Source organism: Bufo bufo, chromosome 4, assembly GCF_905171765.1.
Source record: "Bufo bufo chromosome 4, aBufBuf1.1, whole genome shotgun sequence".
In the NCBI taxonomy this organism is placed as follows: Eukaryota; Metazoa; Chordata; class Amphibia; order Anura; family Bufonidae; genus Bufo; species Bufo bufo.
The window spans coordinates 26063908-26080143 of NC_053392.1; the positions used below are offsets into that span (position 1 = coordinate 26063908).

Below are 16236 nucleotides of genomic sequence, written 5' to 3' on the forward strand. Positions count from 1 at the left end.
TGCATTTGTGACAGACAAATACAAGAATTAAATACTGCAGTTATATTCTGGGTTTAAAAAAAAAAACACCCATTTTGAGCAAGACCCTACATCTGGGGCCTTTGCTACATTTGTCACATTCAAATACAACCAGTCACTACTGCAGTTACATTGTTGGTTGACAAATTAACATTTTTTGTGACCGTGAAGTAATTGTATAAAATTCTCCTGTCACACTGTTGTGTGACCTCAAGAAATGTTTTCTCTTTATGACACCGGCACTGCCTTACTCTCAGTGAATTTAATTGTTGACTATTGGCGGTTACATTGTTGCCTGACATAAACCATCTGTTAGTTTAGTGGGTGAACGCAAAGAATGAGAAGAGCATCAAATAAGGGACGTGGCCCCGGTCGTGGTGCTGATGGTGGAGCTCCTGTTGCAGGGAGAGGTCGTGGTCGACCTGTGCCAACTACACGCACAAGTGAAACACCTTCCTCAGGTGTGAGTGGGCAACAGAACCTTCAGCGTTATTTGGTAGTGCCGAATGCGGCTCTACGAATGGTGAGGCCAGAACAAGTACAGGCGATAGTAGATTGGGTTGCTGACAGTGCCTACAGTTCCTTCACATTGTCTCCCACTCAGTCTCCTGCTGAAAGATCAGAGTTGGCAACTGCAGCCGATGTCCATCAGTATTTCATCTCACCCCCTTGCAAATCAGCCAAGCAGTCTGAACCCCAAGTCATGGAGCAGTCTCTTCTGCTTTTTGAGGACTCTGTTAGCAGGGTTTCCCAGGGCCATCCACCTAGCTCTGCCCCAGAAGTGGAAGATATATAGTGCACCAATGCCCAACCACTTATGTTTCAGGATGAGTACATGGGAGGACCATCGCAGCATGTCTCGGATGATGATTAAACACAGGTGCCAACTGCTGTGGCTTTCAAAAGTGTGCAGACCAACAAGGAGGGCAGGAGTGAAGACTGGGTGGAAGATGATGTGGAGGACAATGAGGTCCTCGACCACACATGCAATCAAGGTCATGCGAGTGACCTGTGTAGTTCGGAGGAAGAGGCGGTGGTCGCACAGAGCCACCAGCACAGCAGAAGAGGGAGCAGGGTGCAAAAGCGGAGCGGCTGTCCCCTAGACAAGATTCCTGCTACTGCCCACCGCACCAAGGGACCCAGCACACCAAAGCCAGCTCCAAGGAGTTCCTTGGCATAGCAGTTCTTCAGACAATGTGCTGATGACAAAACACGAGTGGTTTTCACGCTGTGCAATCAGAGCCTGAAGCGAGGCATAAACGTTCTAAACCTGAACACAACCTGCATGACCAAGCATCTAAGTGCAAAGTATGAGCTGCAGTGGAGTAGACACCTCAAAAACAAAAAAAGGTCTCTGGCTCCTTTTGCTTCCTCTTATGCTGCAATCTCGTCCTCTTCATCCTCCTCTGGAGTGACAGTGGCACCTGAGACACCGCAAACAGATGATCTGCCAGCAACGTCACCACCTGGGTCACCAAGAATCTCCACGTTCAGCTGTCTATCTCCCAAACAATATTCAAAAAGGGTCCAAAAACAAAGCCTGGAAACTATAGGCCGGTAAGTTTAACATCTGTTTTCGGTTTTCTGAGAGATGCTATCTTAGAGCATCTCAACGGAAATAAGCAAATAACGCCATATCAGCATGGCTTCATGAGGGATCGGTCATGCCAAACTATTTTTTTTTTATTATTATTTTTTTTTCAGAATTAACAACCAGATTTATTATTATATTTCTGTACTAAGGGTGCAAGGCTGGTGTAAACACAAAAAATCATTATAGGTCCCCCACAAAACAAATAGCCAGATTCCTAACACTCTCACTCGCTTCAGCTGCCTGCTTCCTGTCCCTGCACTACTCAGAGCTGATGGGCAGTGCTACACGTGATCCAGCTTGTATAGAGGCTGTGTCACATGATGCACTGACCAATCACAGCCATGCCATTACTAGGCATGGCTGTGATGGCTTTTAAATTCCCACAGCTTAAAAGCTTGTTGATTGCCTGCCCTGCAGCCTCAGGTTCCTTAAACAGAGGTGGGACCTGCACCTATCAGACATTGGGGGCATATCCTAGCGATATGCCCCCATTGTCTAAGATGGGATAACCCCTTTAAGTATAGACATGCATATACAGTTTTATATGTCTAGTACTGATTGCCATAAAATCTGTATACTGTGGTGCATGTTTTGTTTTTATATAGCTGTATTAAAATGTACAGTTCACTATATTTTTCAATACAGCTGGGGCTGTGATCCTGACATATTTTTATTTTTTTTATATTTATATTTTTATTGTAAATTTTCAATAGAAAACATGGGGGTAACAGGATACCAAGGTATAGGCACGCAGGCCGAGCTGATATATTAATAAGTATATTGCGAGTGTAAATCGAATACATAATTGGAGCAAAGTTGATACAAAGTCATTACGTGTTAGGTTTGGGGAAGACAGACAGACAGATAGAAGGATAAGTGGATCAAACGACTGGGGGTAGCAATACTGGGAGAATACAGTGGAAGGTTATATTACTTAAGGATGATAGAGTGCAGTCTTGCTTCAAGTTAATTGGCCATATGCCAGAAAATGAGAACCTATGGATGGTAATCTTTTCTCTGCCCTCTGGCTATGGCCAGGGGAGGGATAAGTACTATATGACGAACTTGGAGCCAGGCTGCGCTGCTGTTATTCAGGAGCCAGCTTAAGATAGGAGAATGTCCAATGTGTCTTTGGGGGTCCTCTATTTTGACCACAGGAGACATTTTTTGAGGAATGTCACATGAGTACGCGTTTCCCAGGAGGATAACTCTTCGAACCTATGTAGCTGGTCCATTTTCTGGAACCATTGTTCCATCGTTGGGGCTAGGGGTTGCAACCAGAATTTAGGCAGGAGGAGGCGAGCAGCTAACAGCATTTGTAAGAAGACGTAGGGTAGTGGAGTGTGGCTATTTTCTTGGAGGAGAGATAGAAAGGCAAGCTGTGGGGAAGGCTGGATGAAGGTATGGCAAATCTTGTTGGCTAAAGAGAAAATCTCAGACCACCATTTGTGTATGATGGGGCAGGTCCACCAAATATGGAGGAAGGTCCCCCTCTCCCCAAGGCACCTCCAGCAAATGTCCGAAGCAGATTCGGTGAAAAGAGATGTCTTATCTGGCGTATTATACCATCTGGTAAGAATCTTGTAGCCATTCTCTTGGATTCGGACACAGCGGGAGGCCCCATGGGGAGATTGAAGGAGCCTGTGTAAAGAGGCGAACGGGATTGTGATGTTCAAATCTAATTCCCATTGTTTTACAAAGGAAGGTTTGGTTAGGATAGGCGTGAGGCGCAAGGTATTGTAAATTTGCAAAATCAGTCTTTTAGGGGTAGTGGGCTGGGAGATTATTGACTCTAGCCAGACCAGGGGGCGTAGTAAGTCACTCAAATGAATATGTTGCTTTATGTAAGCTCTGAGGTATGAGATTGAGAAGAGGTCACATGGATGAGAATTGAGTAAAGTATTTGTGGCTTCTAAGTCTATCACATCCCCAGCGGAGTGCGTCATCAAGATTAGCGAGGTTGGTGAAGATTTAAATTCTTGGGAAGTCGACGATCTTAGGGAAGGGGGGCCGTACCTAGTACATCTTTTATCGTTAAAAGTGGAGAGGGGAATGGTATGGAGCAATGGGAGGTGGAGAGCCATTTCCAAGCCTCAAGGGTGGCTTTAACAATTGGGTAATGGGACATCGACCCAGGGTGAACAGATTGATGCCCCAGCAGAAGTGCTCTGTCTGGTCTGTTCAATATATCAATGTCAATTTCTACTGCTGTAGATTGTGGGGGAGGGGGAGGGGGGCGCAGCCATGCAACCGCCTGGGATAGGAGTATGGCTTTGCCATAAAGTTCTGGGTTTGGGAGACCTACAGTATACCCCCGCCTTGTCTAGGTTTTGTGAGGAGGGAGAATGAGAGTCTTGCTTTCCTTCCGCTCCAGATGAAGGATCTAAACTTTTTTTGTATTAAGGTACAATAGTTTTTAGGGATGGGGATAGGGAGGGCTTGTTGTAAGTAAGTGAGACGTGGAAGTATAAGGGATGTGAGCAGGTTTTTGCGGCCAAACCAAGACAAAGTAGGATTAGACCGGGCAAGGTTATCTATTGCATCAAAAATTGTAGATCTTAAAGGGATGTAGTTGAGTGGGAAGAGGTCTGATATTTTGGGGCTGATTTTGACTCCTAAATACGTAATGGTGGAAGAGGTCCAATTGAAGGGGGAATCTACCATTAATTGTGGTTTAGTTGAGTGGAGAATACCCGAGCAGAGGACCAAAGATTTATTGGCGTTAATTTTGAAATCTGAGACTGTACTAAAGAGATTAAGATGAATCTGGTTGCGAGGCAAAGAAACTGCCGGGTTAACCGTCATCATGAGAACATCATCTGCAAATGCTGCAATTTTTTGTTCCCTGCTTCCCAAACATAGACCTTTGATCTCCCGATCCATCCTTATAGTAGATAGGAGTGGCTCCAGTGTTAAAATGAATAAAAGTGTGGAGAGTCCCGTTACTTATGATGAATGGAGAGGATAGATTCCCGTTGACTAGGACTAGGGCTGTTGCCTGTTCATACATGGCAAAAGTAGCTTGGACAAAGGGACCAGGAAGGCCAAATCTCAACATCACCTGTTTTAGATACATACAGTTGACCCTATCGAATGCTTTCTCAGCATCAGTGCTGAGAAGAAGCAGAGGGGAAGAAATTCGCTTGGCGTGCCAAAGAGTATTGATTATTCTAGAAGTATTATCTTTGCCCTCTCTGTTGCAGATAAAGCCAACCTGGTCCCCATGAACAAGATGAGGGAGAAGGGTCACTAATCTGTTAGCCAACATTTTGGCTAGGAGTTTGAGGTCTATGTTTAGGAGGGAAATGGGCCTATAATTAGAGCATTGTTTGGAATTTTTCCCTTCCTTAGGTATGAGTGTGATGTGGGCCGCTGTCATGTCTCTAGATAGCGGGATTCCACGCAGTGTGGTATTACAGACGTCAAGAAGGTGAGGGAGTAGGAGTTCGTGGAAAGTCTTATAATATGAAACCGGAAGGCCATCTGGACCTGGGCTCTTTCCTGTTGGCATTTGGCGCAAAGCCTTATTAAGTTCAGTTAAGGTAAAGGGGGCTTCTAGTTTTATCTTCTGTTCAAAGGAGATGGAGGGGACATTGGACGACTCTAAAAAAGCTGAGATAGTGGAGGCACGTATTTCTGGGGATGTAGTAGGGGTAAGATTATAGAGGTTGTCGTAAAAGGAGCGAAACTGGGCAGCTATCTGGTGAACGGAGAAGATTGATTTGCCCTCATGAGAGGTCAGTTGATGGATGTAATTTGCAGATCTCCTCCCTTTAATCCTGTGCATTAAAAATTTGGTGGCCTTGTCTCCATGTGCGTAAAATTTGTGTTGAGAATTCATGTAATATTTAGCTGTCTTAGTTATTAAGAGAGTCTTAAGTTTTGCTCTGTAATTCGACAGTTCCTGTAGTTGGGAATCAGAGGGATTTTTTTTGTGGCAAGATTCGAGTCTCTGTATGTTTTTGAGGGTCTCATCTATTGCTTTCTCCCTCAGTCTTTTTTGATAAGAACCAATATTGATGAATTGGCCTCTGATGACAGGTTTGTGTGCGTCCCATAGGGTGTTGGCAGAGAGATCAGGGCATTTGTTCAGGGAGAAATATTCCCTGATATGTTTGGAGACCAAATCAACCGTGTCTTGGTGCCCCAAAAGAGATTTATTTAGTCGCCAATTGAAGCAAGAGTGGTTACTATTGGGGGCTACTCCTGAGAGGAAAATAGGGGAGTGGTCCGAGAGATGCATGGAGCCTATTGAGTCCTCACCACAAAGATGTAAATGTTCCTTGGAGATGAACAAGTAGTCTAGGCGATGATAGATGCCATGCATTGGGGAGTAAAACGTGTAGTCCAGAGTGTTGGGGTAATGAGAGCGCCACACATCTATCAGTTGTAGGTTCCAAAAGATATTGCGTATGGCTTTAAGGGATTTGCTGGAGAGGGTTGACTTATGTGATGAACTATCTATTTGCGGATATAAAGCGATGTTTAGGTCTCCTCCTAAAATCACTATCCCCTCCTTGAAGGAATCAATGATTGGGAAAATAGTTGAGAACCAGTGGGGTTGATTGGAGTTGGGGGCGTATAGGTTTATGAAGGTATATGTTTGTGGGCCTATGGTGCCTTTAACTAGAATAAATCTTCTGTCAGGGTCTTGGACGTGATTTACATATAAGAAGGGAATCTTCCTTTGAAACCCTATGCTAACCCCACCTGAAGCTGATGTGTTACCCCCACAGTGATACCAGTTAGAGTAGTGGGAAAATTGCATGTTAGGGTAATGGTTGAAGCGGAAGTGCGTCTCCTGGAGGAACACCACTCCGGCACCGGTCTTCCTTAGAATGGTAAAGATTTGACTCCGTTTTGAAGGGGAGTGAAAGCCTTTAACATTGTAAGAGGCTATGTGTAGGTCAGTCATACAGGGTGGTGGGTATGTAGTTACCTTGTGGCCATTGATGTGTCCTCCAGGAGAGTGCACTGGCGGTATAAGACTCCGCTTTCTGGCTCCGGATATGGACCAAATCGTTGAGGATCTCGCATTGTACTAAGAAAGGTAACAGGTACCTTGGAAAAAAAAGTAGGATGGAAAACAAGTATATAACGAATTAGAACTTCAAAATAAAAAAGAACATGTATAGCAGAATATACCTTAGACCAGGGGTGTCAAACTCAAATTCATAGGGGGCCGCATCAGCAGTTTGGTCACCCTCAAAGGGCCGGTTGTATCTGTAGGACTATGTGTCCACTCTTTATTATCATAAATTATTGTCACTGCATTCAATTATTACTGTTTTTTGTAATAATGTAAGTAATAACTAGCTCTGAAAGCAGAAACATAGTCAGAATAATTTTTTATTTTTTTTTAAACATCTGTGGATGACGGACACTGTTATGGGGGGATCTGTGGATGACGGACACTGTTATGGGGGGGATCTGTGGATGACGGACACTGTTATGGGGGGATCTGTGGATGACGGACACTGTTATGGGGGGGATCTGTGGATGACGGACACTGTTATGGGGGGATCTGTGGATAACGGACACTGTTACAGGGGGGGATCTGTGGATGACGAACACTGTTATGGGGGGGATCTGTGGATGACGGACACTGTTATGGGGGGATCTGTGGATGATGGACACTGTTATGGGGGGATCTGTGGATGACGGACACTTATGGGGGATCTGTGGATGACAGACACTGTTACAGGGGGGGGGATCTGTGGATGACACTGTTATATATGTGCCATCCACAGACCCCCCACCCCATAACGGTGCCATCCAAAGACCCCCCACCCCATAACAGTGCCATCCACAGACCCCCACCCCTTAACTGTGCCATCCACAGATTCCGTGTAAACCCCCCGCCGCCGCCCACCCCAGTATACAAATATAAAATGCATTATTGAATTAAAAGTTATTAAACATGCCCCCTCACTCCTAATTGTACCGTATATCCTAATTGCTTGTGTATAATGCCGGCAGGCAGGACGGGCGGCCGGCGCGTCACTCACTGACGTCACTTGCCTGCGCCGCCTGCTTCATTCATAAAGGAGGCGGTGCAGGCACGTGACATCAGGGAGTTACGCTGCCACCCGCCTGGCCTGCCTGCATTCTACACAAGCAATTAGGATATACGGTACAATTATTTCCTGTGTAGAACGGCCGGCGCCGCTAGAGGGCAGACGTTCTCTGGCTTGTAGGCTGCCGCGCATGCGCTGAAGAGGCGGCTTTCTTGTGTCAAAAAAAAAAAAAAGCGAGAATAAAAGGTGAAGGCTGGCGGCTGGCGGCGGCTGCGCGCCAACATGACGAGGTCTGCCGGGCCATATTCGGCCCGCGGGCCTTGTGTTTGACACCTATGCCTTAGACATTTGGGGGGTAGGTGGTCAGATGACCGGGTAGAAGATCGTATAACACCCTAACGAGGGCTAAGGAAAAAAGGCAAGGATGGATTTAGCACTTTGTAAAGAACAGTAGTAGGAAAACAATTAGTTACGATTATTATGTGTCCGTAAGTTGCAGGCGGTTGTTGGAGCATAACATTAACTAGTAGGTAAGACCGTTGAAAGCAGGATCTAAAACATGGATCTATCTAGGGATCCTGGGAAAGGCTCCTGGGAGTGAGTTGGTGACCTCTTTTCTTGGATCGTGATGACTTCGGGGTCTGCTGTAATTCAAATGGAGCCACTTTAGGGAGGTCTGGTAGGTCACCCAAATCTTGATAAAGTTCCCAATTTTCAATAGGCATAGGGGAGACGTTTAGGTGATCAAAAACAGACGCAAGCTCAGGGTATGACGATATGTTGAAACGTCTGCCAGCATATGAGAATGCAAGTCCAAATGGATAGGACCAGCGGTACAGAACCTTGTTGGACCGGAGCCAGTCGGTCAGAGGCGTTAAAGCTCTACGCTTTTTGAGATTAGAAGGAGCTAGGTCCTGGTAGATCTCTAATCTGGAATCCTCATAGGAGAGGTCAGTGTGGTTGCGTGCAGCTTCTAAGACTGCGGTCTTGACAGGGAAGTTTAGAAACTTGCAAATGATGTCTCGAGGTGGCTCAGTCGGTTTGGGTTTAGGGCGCAGCGCCTTCTGAGAGCGTTCTATGGCGACTTCTTGCGGGAAATTGGGGCCCAGTAGAGAACCGCATATGGTGAGTATGGTTGTGGTGATTTCACCAGGTGGCACTGATTCTGGGACCCCTCTGAACCTCAGGTTGTTGCGGCGCCCTCTATTTTCTTGATCTTCAAGGGCATTATGCAGCTCATTTAAGTGAGCAGTGCAGCGGCGAAGGGAAACCGCTACTGCAGATTAATGGTTCAGTGTTGCGGTATGATGGGATTCTAGGGTTTCCACCCGTTCCCCAATGTGCCTCACCTCTTGTCTGCAGGCCGATAGTTCAGCTAGAATAGGCTCCATGACTCTGCTGAGGGCTCTGTCTAGATATTTCCTGGTGAGCGGTAGATCGGAGCTAGTTTGGCTTCCGAATCACTGTCTCCCTCAGAATGTGCCGAGACCCGCTTCAGGGCCTTGGACTGCTGGGCCGGCGACATTTTAGGTTCCCGTGATGCGATCGTTGCGGCCGCCTTTTTGAGAAATTTCTCCATGTCTCCGCTGGGAATCTGACCCTTGAGGATCGCGGGGTGTTCTCCTTGTTTGGGGTTCCCGATTTTTACCATCTTCGCTTTTCTAGGCTAGCTAAAGCTGGTGTTAGGGACGATCTTCCTGATGGAGCAGTGAACTATGCGTCCATCTCGGTCCGGCGCTAGCTCCGCCCCTCATGCCAAACTATTTTATTCAGTTTCTATGAGGAGGTAAGTTCTAGACTTGACAGCGGCGAATCAATGGATGTCGTATATCTGGACTTCTCCAAAGTATTTGACACTGTACCACATAAAAGGTTAGTATATAAAATGAGAATGCTCGGACTGGGAGAAAACGTCTGTATGTGGGTAAGTAACTGGCTCAATGATAGAAAACAGAGGGTGGTTATTAACGGTACACACTCAGATCGGGTCACTGTCACTAGTGGAGTACCTCAGGGGTCAGTATTGGGCTCTATTCTCTTCAACATAATTATTAATGATCTTGTAGAAGGCTTGCATAGTAAAATATCCATTTTTGCAGATTACACTAAACTGTGTAAAGTAATTTACACTGAAGAGGACAGTATACTACTACAGAGGGATCTGGATAGATTGCAGGCTTGCTTGCTCACATGCTCGCACTGTCATCTTAGTACTGCCTCCATTAGGTGCTTCTGGTTCTATTGATTGGCTCTTAGGTACTGGGGCTCCAATTCCATTGGTGCTGACGTCATTCAGGTCCTGCAATTTTAATTATCCTCCACACACCTGTGTGGGCACTATATAGGGGAGATGTTTTTATGTGTTTCCGTATCCCCGGAAGAAGCCAGATCTACTGGCGAAACAGCGTTGGGTCAGGAGTCGGCCAAGAGATCTTTGCACCATTCAGGGTATGTTTATACTTTGTCCTTTTTATTTCAACCTCACACAATTGCCTCCTTTGCACTTTGTTTGGGGCGTTGCTGCTATGAGGTTTTGAGGTATACTCTTTCAGCTAGCATTCTTTTTTTCCCTGTTATTTCGTGCATCGATCTCCCGGCCTCTCCTTGGGTCCTGCTACTCATGTGTGTCCCGCCTTGTGCTGCCTGTTTTATTATATATGTATGTATTGTTTATATGTTTATATATACTTACAATAAAGTTTTTTAGATCTTCATACATGTGCAAGTTAGTTTTATTAATTTTTTTTGGTGATTATGCACACTGGGTAAATGTAGTGGCGGCCGGGCCCCAGGCAGAGAGCTCTTTGGCGCACGTCCTTCCGACGCCAAGGATCGCAGGGCAACATTCTTTGCCTCCTGTTGCCTCCTCCTCCTACTCGGCTTCCTCCTCCTCTTCTTCCACCTGCTCATACAGTCAGCCACACACCTTCACCACCAACTTCAGCACAGCCCGGGGTAAACGTCAGCAGGCCATTCTGAAACTCATATGTTTGGGGGACAGGCCCCACACCGCACAGGAGTTGTGGTGGGGTATTGAACAACAGATCGACGAGTGGTTGCTGCCGGTGAGCCTCAAGCCCGGCCTGGTGGTGTGCAATAATGGGCAAAATCTCGTCGCAGCTCTGGGACTAGCCGGTTTGACGCACATCCCTTGCCTGGCGCATATGCTGAATTTGGTGGTGCAGAAGTTCATTCACACCTACCCCGACATGTAAGAGCTGCTGCATAAAGTGCGGGCCGTCTGTGCGCGCTTCCGGCGTTCACATCCTGCCGTTACTCGCCTGTCTGCGCTACAGCGTAACTTCGGCCTTCCCGCTCACCGCCTCATTTGCGACGTGCCCACCAGGTGGAACTCCACCTTGCACATGCTGGAAAGACTGTGCGAGCAGCAGCAGGCCATAGTGGAGTTTCAGCTGCAGCACGCACGGGTCAGTCGCACTGCGGAACAGCACCACTTCACCACCAATGACTGGGCCTCCATGTGAGACATGTGTGCCCTGTTGCGCTGTTTCGAGTACTCCACCAACATGGCCAGTGGTGCCATTATCAGCGTTACAATACCACTTCTATGTCTCCTTGAGAAAACACTTAGGACGATGATGGAAGAGGAGGTGGCCCAGGAGGAAGAGGAGGAAGAGGGGTCATTTTTAGCACTTTCAGGCCAGTCTCTTAGAAGTGACTCAGAGGGAGGATTTTTGCAACAGCAGAGGCCAGGTACAAATGTGGCCAGACAGGGCCCACTACTGGAGGACGAGGAGGACGAGGATGAGGTGGAGGCGGAGGTGGAGGATGAAGCATGTTCACAGCGGGGTGGCACCCAACACAGCTCGGGCCCATCACTGGTGCGTGCCTGGGGGGAAACGCAGGACGATGACTATACGCCTTCCACAGAGGACAGCTTGTCCTTACCTCTGGGCAGCCTGGCACACATGAGCGACTACATGCTGCAGTGCCTGCGCAACGACAGCAGAGTTGCCCACATTTTAACGTGTGCGGACTACTGGGTTGCCACCCTGCTGGATCCCCGGTACAAAGACAATGTGCCCACCTTACTTCCTGCACTGGAGCGTGATAGGAAGATGCGCGAGTACAAGCGCACGTTGGTAGACGCGCTACTGAGAGCATTCCCAAATGTCACAGGGGAACAAGTGGAAGCCCAAGGCAAAGGCAGAGGAGGAGCAAGAGGTCGCCAACGCAGCTGTGTCACGGCCAGCTCCTCTGAGGGCAGGGTTAGCATGGCAGAGATGTGGAAAAGTTTTGTCACCACGCCACAGCTAACTGCACCACCACCTGATACGGAACGTGTTAGCAGGAGGCAACATTTCGCTAACATGGTGGAACAGTACGTGTGCACACCCCTCCACGTACTGACTCATGGTTCGGCCCCATTCAACTTCTGGGTCTCCAAATTGTCCACGTGGCCAGAGCTAGCCTTTTATGCCTTGGAGCTGCTGGCCTGCCCGGCGGCCAGCGTTTTGTTTGAACGTGTATTCAGCACGGCAGGGGGCGTCATTACAGACAAACGCAGCAGTCTGTCTACAGCCAATGTGGACAAGCTGACGTTCATAAAAATGAACCAGGCATGGATCCCACAAGACCTGTCCATCCCTTGTGCAGATTAGACATTTATAACTACCTCCCCTTAACCATATATTATTGTACTCCAGGGCACTTCCTCATTCAATCCTCTTTTTTTTTTTCATTTTACCATTATATTGTGGGGCAACCCAAAGTTGAATGAACCTCTCCTCTGTCTGGGTGCCGGGGCCTAAAAATTTCTGACAATGGCCTGTTCCAGTGGTGGGTGACATGAAGCCTGATTCTCTGCTATGACATGAAGCCTGATTCTCTGCTATGACATGAAGCCTGATTCTCTGCTATGGGACCTCTCTCCTCTGTCTGGGTGCCGGGGCCTAAAAATATCTGACAATGGCCTGTTCCAGTGGTGGGTGACATGAAGCCTGATTCTCTGCTATGACATGAAGCCTGATTCTCTGCTATGGGACCTCTCTCCTCTGTCTGGATGTAGGGGCCTAAAAATATCTGACAGTGGCCTGTTCCAGTGTTGGGTGACATGAAGCCTGATTCCCTGCTATGACATGAAGCCTGATTCTCTGCTATGACATGAAGCCTGATTCTCTGCTATGGGACCTCTCTCCTCTGTCTGGGTGCCGGGGCCTAAAAATATCTGACAGTGGACTGTTCCAGTTGTGGGTGACATGAAGCCTGATTCTCTGCTATGGGACCTCTCTCCTCTGTCTGGGTGTCCTGGGGCCTAAATATCTCACAGTGGCCTGTTCCAGTGGTGGGTGACATGAAGCCTGATTCTCTGCTATGACATAAAGCCTTCATCTCTGCTATGGGACCTCTCTCCTCTGTCTGGGTGCCGGGGCATAAATATCTCACAGTGGCCTGTTCCAGTGGTGGGTGACATGAAGCCTGATTCTCTGCTATGACATGAAGCCTTCATCTCTGCTATGGGACCTCTCTCCTCTGTCTGGGTGCCGGGGCCTAAATATCTCACAGAAGTCTGTTCCAGTGGTGGGTGACATGAAGCCTGATTCTCTGCTATGGGACCTCTCTCCAATTGATATTGGTTATTTTTTATTTTTTTATTCATTTCCCTATCCACATTTGTTTGCAGGGTTATTTACCTACATTTTGCTGCCTTTTGCAGCCCTCTAGCCCTTTCCTGGGCTATTTTACAGCCTTTTTAGTGCCGAAAAGTTTGGGTCCCCATTGACTTCAATGGGGTTCGGGTTCGGGGCGAAGTTCGGGTCGAGTTCGGATCCCGAACCCGAACATTTTCGGGAAGTTCGGCAGAACTTCTTGAACCCGAACATCCAGGTGTTTGCTCAACTCTAATTAAAACCAAAAACCAGTGTGGGCTACCTTGTCCTCCTCCACCGACGCTTCCACCTACACCGCTACTTACACCGCCTCCTCAACCTCCTACTCGAAATGGACCTCCAGATCAAGATTATAATTTTTAATTTTTACATTTTTTTTTATTTTAAGTCATTTCATTAATTTGTCTGATACATTGTTGAGTGACATGTCCCAAATTTCTGGCTGTGATATAACCCTGCTCTACATTGTGGACAGGGAAATGCCTTTCACTAATTTGTCTGTTACATTGTCGGATGACATTCACCAATTTTTGGCTGTGCTATACCCCTGCTCTACCTAGCAGACAGGGAATAACATTTCACTAATTTGTCTGTTACATTGTCGGGTGAAATTCCCAAATTTTTGGCTGTAATATACCTCTGCTCTACATTGTGGAAAGGGAAATAAATTTCACTAATTTGTCTGTTACATTGTTGTTTGACATTCACCAATTTTTGGCTGTGATATACCCCTGCTCTACCTAGTAGACAAGGAAATACATTTCACTAATTCATCTGTTACATTGTTGGGTGAAAAGAAAAAAGAAAAAGTCTGGTACTGTGTTAGCCAATAGAAAACTAGTTGAGTGCTCTTGTGATCTGATCTTCAATTGAAGCAGGATGATAGCCCTGGTGTAAAAAAAAAGTCCTTTTCAGATATTGTAAATGCTCATCCCTGTATGATGGGCTGGAACAGATTTGGTTATATCTGATGGCTTGACTATAGATGATGGACTTTTTAATATGTTTGGGGTGGAAGATGTCCCATTTGAGGTATGTAGGCCGATAAACAGGTTTTCGATACAGGGATGTCTGTATTGAGCCGTCTTGAAGTTTTATTGTGGTTCAACTTTTAGACTTGGTACCTGAGAATCCCTGGATCAGAGTATTCTACATGCTTCCCAAAATACACAAAGCAGGGAATCCATGGAGACCAATTACTCCATGTGTGGGAACCCTCACTGAAAAATCTCAGGTTGGATAGAGGGCATCCTCAAACCATTAGTGAGGAACACAAGTTATCTACAGAACACCACTGACTTATTGTACAAACTGTCAACCATAGGTCCCCTCCCTAAAGACACATTGTTGGCAACCATGGATGTGGAATCCTTGTAGTTGAATATCTCTCACAATGATGGATTAACTGCTTGCCGAGTATACTTGGGGACGAATGGGATCGTCTCAGAATCTGTACTACAACTGACCAAATTCATCCTCACCCATAACTATTTCTCTTTTTACAAGGACATATATTTACAGTGCACTGGGACCACAATGGGCAGTAAAATGGCACCGCAATATGCAAATCTCTTCATGGCAAAACTGGAAAATAATTTTTTGGTATCCTGCCCCAAAAAGCCCTTGGCCTACTTCCGTTTCATTGACGAGATCCTAATAATCTGGACCGACTCTGAACATGAACTGATAGAATTTTATTAACAATTCTACAAATTCCATCCCACCATAAACCGGACCCTCAACTATTCACACACAGAAGTCAGTTTTCTGGACACCACCATAAAACTTCAAGACGGCTTTATACAGACATCCCTGTATTGAAAACCTGTTGATCGGCCTACATACCTCAAATGGGACAGCTTCCACCCCAAACATACAATATCTGAAAAGGACATTTTTACACCAGGGCTATCATCCTGCTTCAATTGAAGATCAGATCACAAGAGCCACCAAGATCCCCAAAAGTCAACTTCTCCAATACAATTAAAAGAAACAGAACCAGCTCGTACCTCTGGTTGTGACCTACAACCCACAACTAGAGGTACTGAGGAAAACTGCCAAAAGATTACATCATGTCCTAGGTAAGGATGAACGATTAAAAATCTTCCCAAATCCCCCCTTACTAGCTTACCGACAACCTCCAAATCTAAGGAATATTCTGATCAGATCAAGCTCAAGGCCATGTACCACAGATAAAGGAATCTATCCCTGTATTATAAGAAGATGCAAAACCTGTTCCCATATAATGACAACAGATAAGATCTTGATCCCCAGCACACAGCAGGACTATAAGATCCCTGGGACATTCACATGTTCTACATCTAATGTTGTTTATCTGATTCTCTGCAATAAATTTCCTGTTGGAGTCCTCTACGTTGGAGAAACAGGACAAAAAATCAATGCAAGGATGAGGTCCCACCACCACACAATTAAAGAGAAGAAGCTGCACTTTCCTGCGGCTAAGCATTTCTGTAGCCCAGGACACAATGAAGAACACATGAAAGTTCTAATATTAAAAGGTAACTTTAAATCCCAAAGAGCTAGAAGAATTTGGGAATACAAATTTATAACACTGCTTGATACTTTGAATACTGGACTGAATTTGTCCCAGGGATTTATGACACACTACAAGATCTAAAGAGTCTTCTATAGATATAGTCGGGGCACCAGATCTCTGAGATAACATTAATTTAGAGACCATAAAACTCTCACACCCCTTATCTGTAAGATAATTAAGGACCTTTTTTTTCAAAATCTTTGATATGTTGTTCTGTTATTTTTCAAATGTCCATTCATTCCTCCATGTCTCTGTTCTTATTGTATATATATTGCTGTTTCTTCATATATTCTTGCAGTACGTCTTATGAAGGGACTGTGTAAAGAAGAGGACCGGCACTCGCAAATAGAATTTTCGCTGCTGTGGTTTATTCAGTCACTTATAAACACATAGTGACGCGTTTCAGCACATAGAAAGTGC

At 46.1% G+C, this 16236-nt stretch overlaps 1 protein-coding gene across 1 annotated transcript in view; it reads left to right on the forward strand.

Annotated features, from left to right (window-relative positions):
• The first annotated feature begins 9344 nt into the window (after nt 1-9344).
• The window catches only part of LOC120998916 (vomeronasal type-2 receptor 1-like), a 211871-nt gene continuing 204979 nt past the window's right edge, over nt 9345-16236 (forward strand). Inside the window, exon 1 of the mRNA XM_040429795.1 lies at nt 9345-9415. Coding sequence (XP_040285729.1) covers nt 9345-9415 — 71 coding nt within the window. The remainder of the gene's footprint in view (nt 9416-16236) is intronic.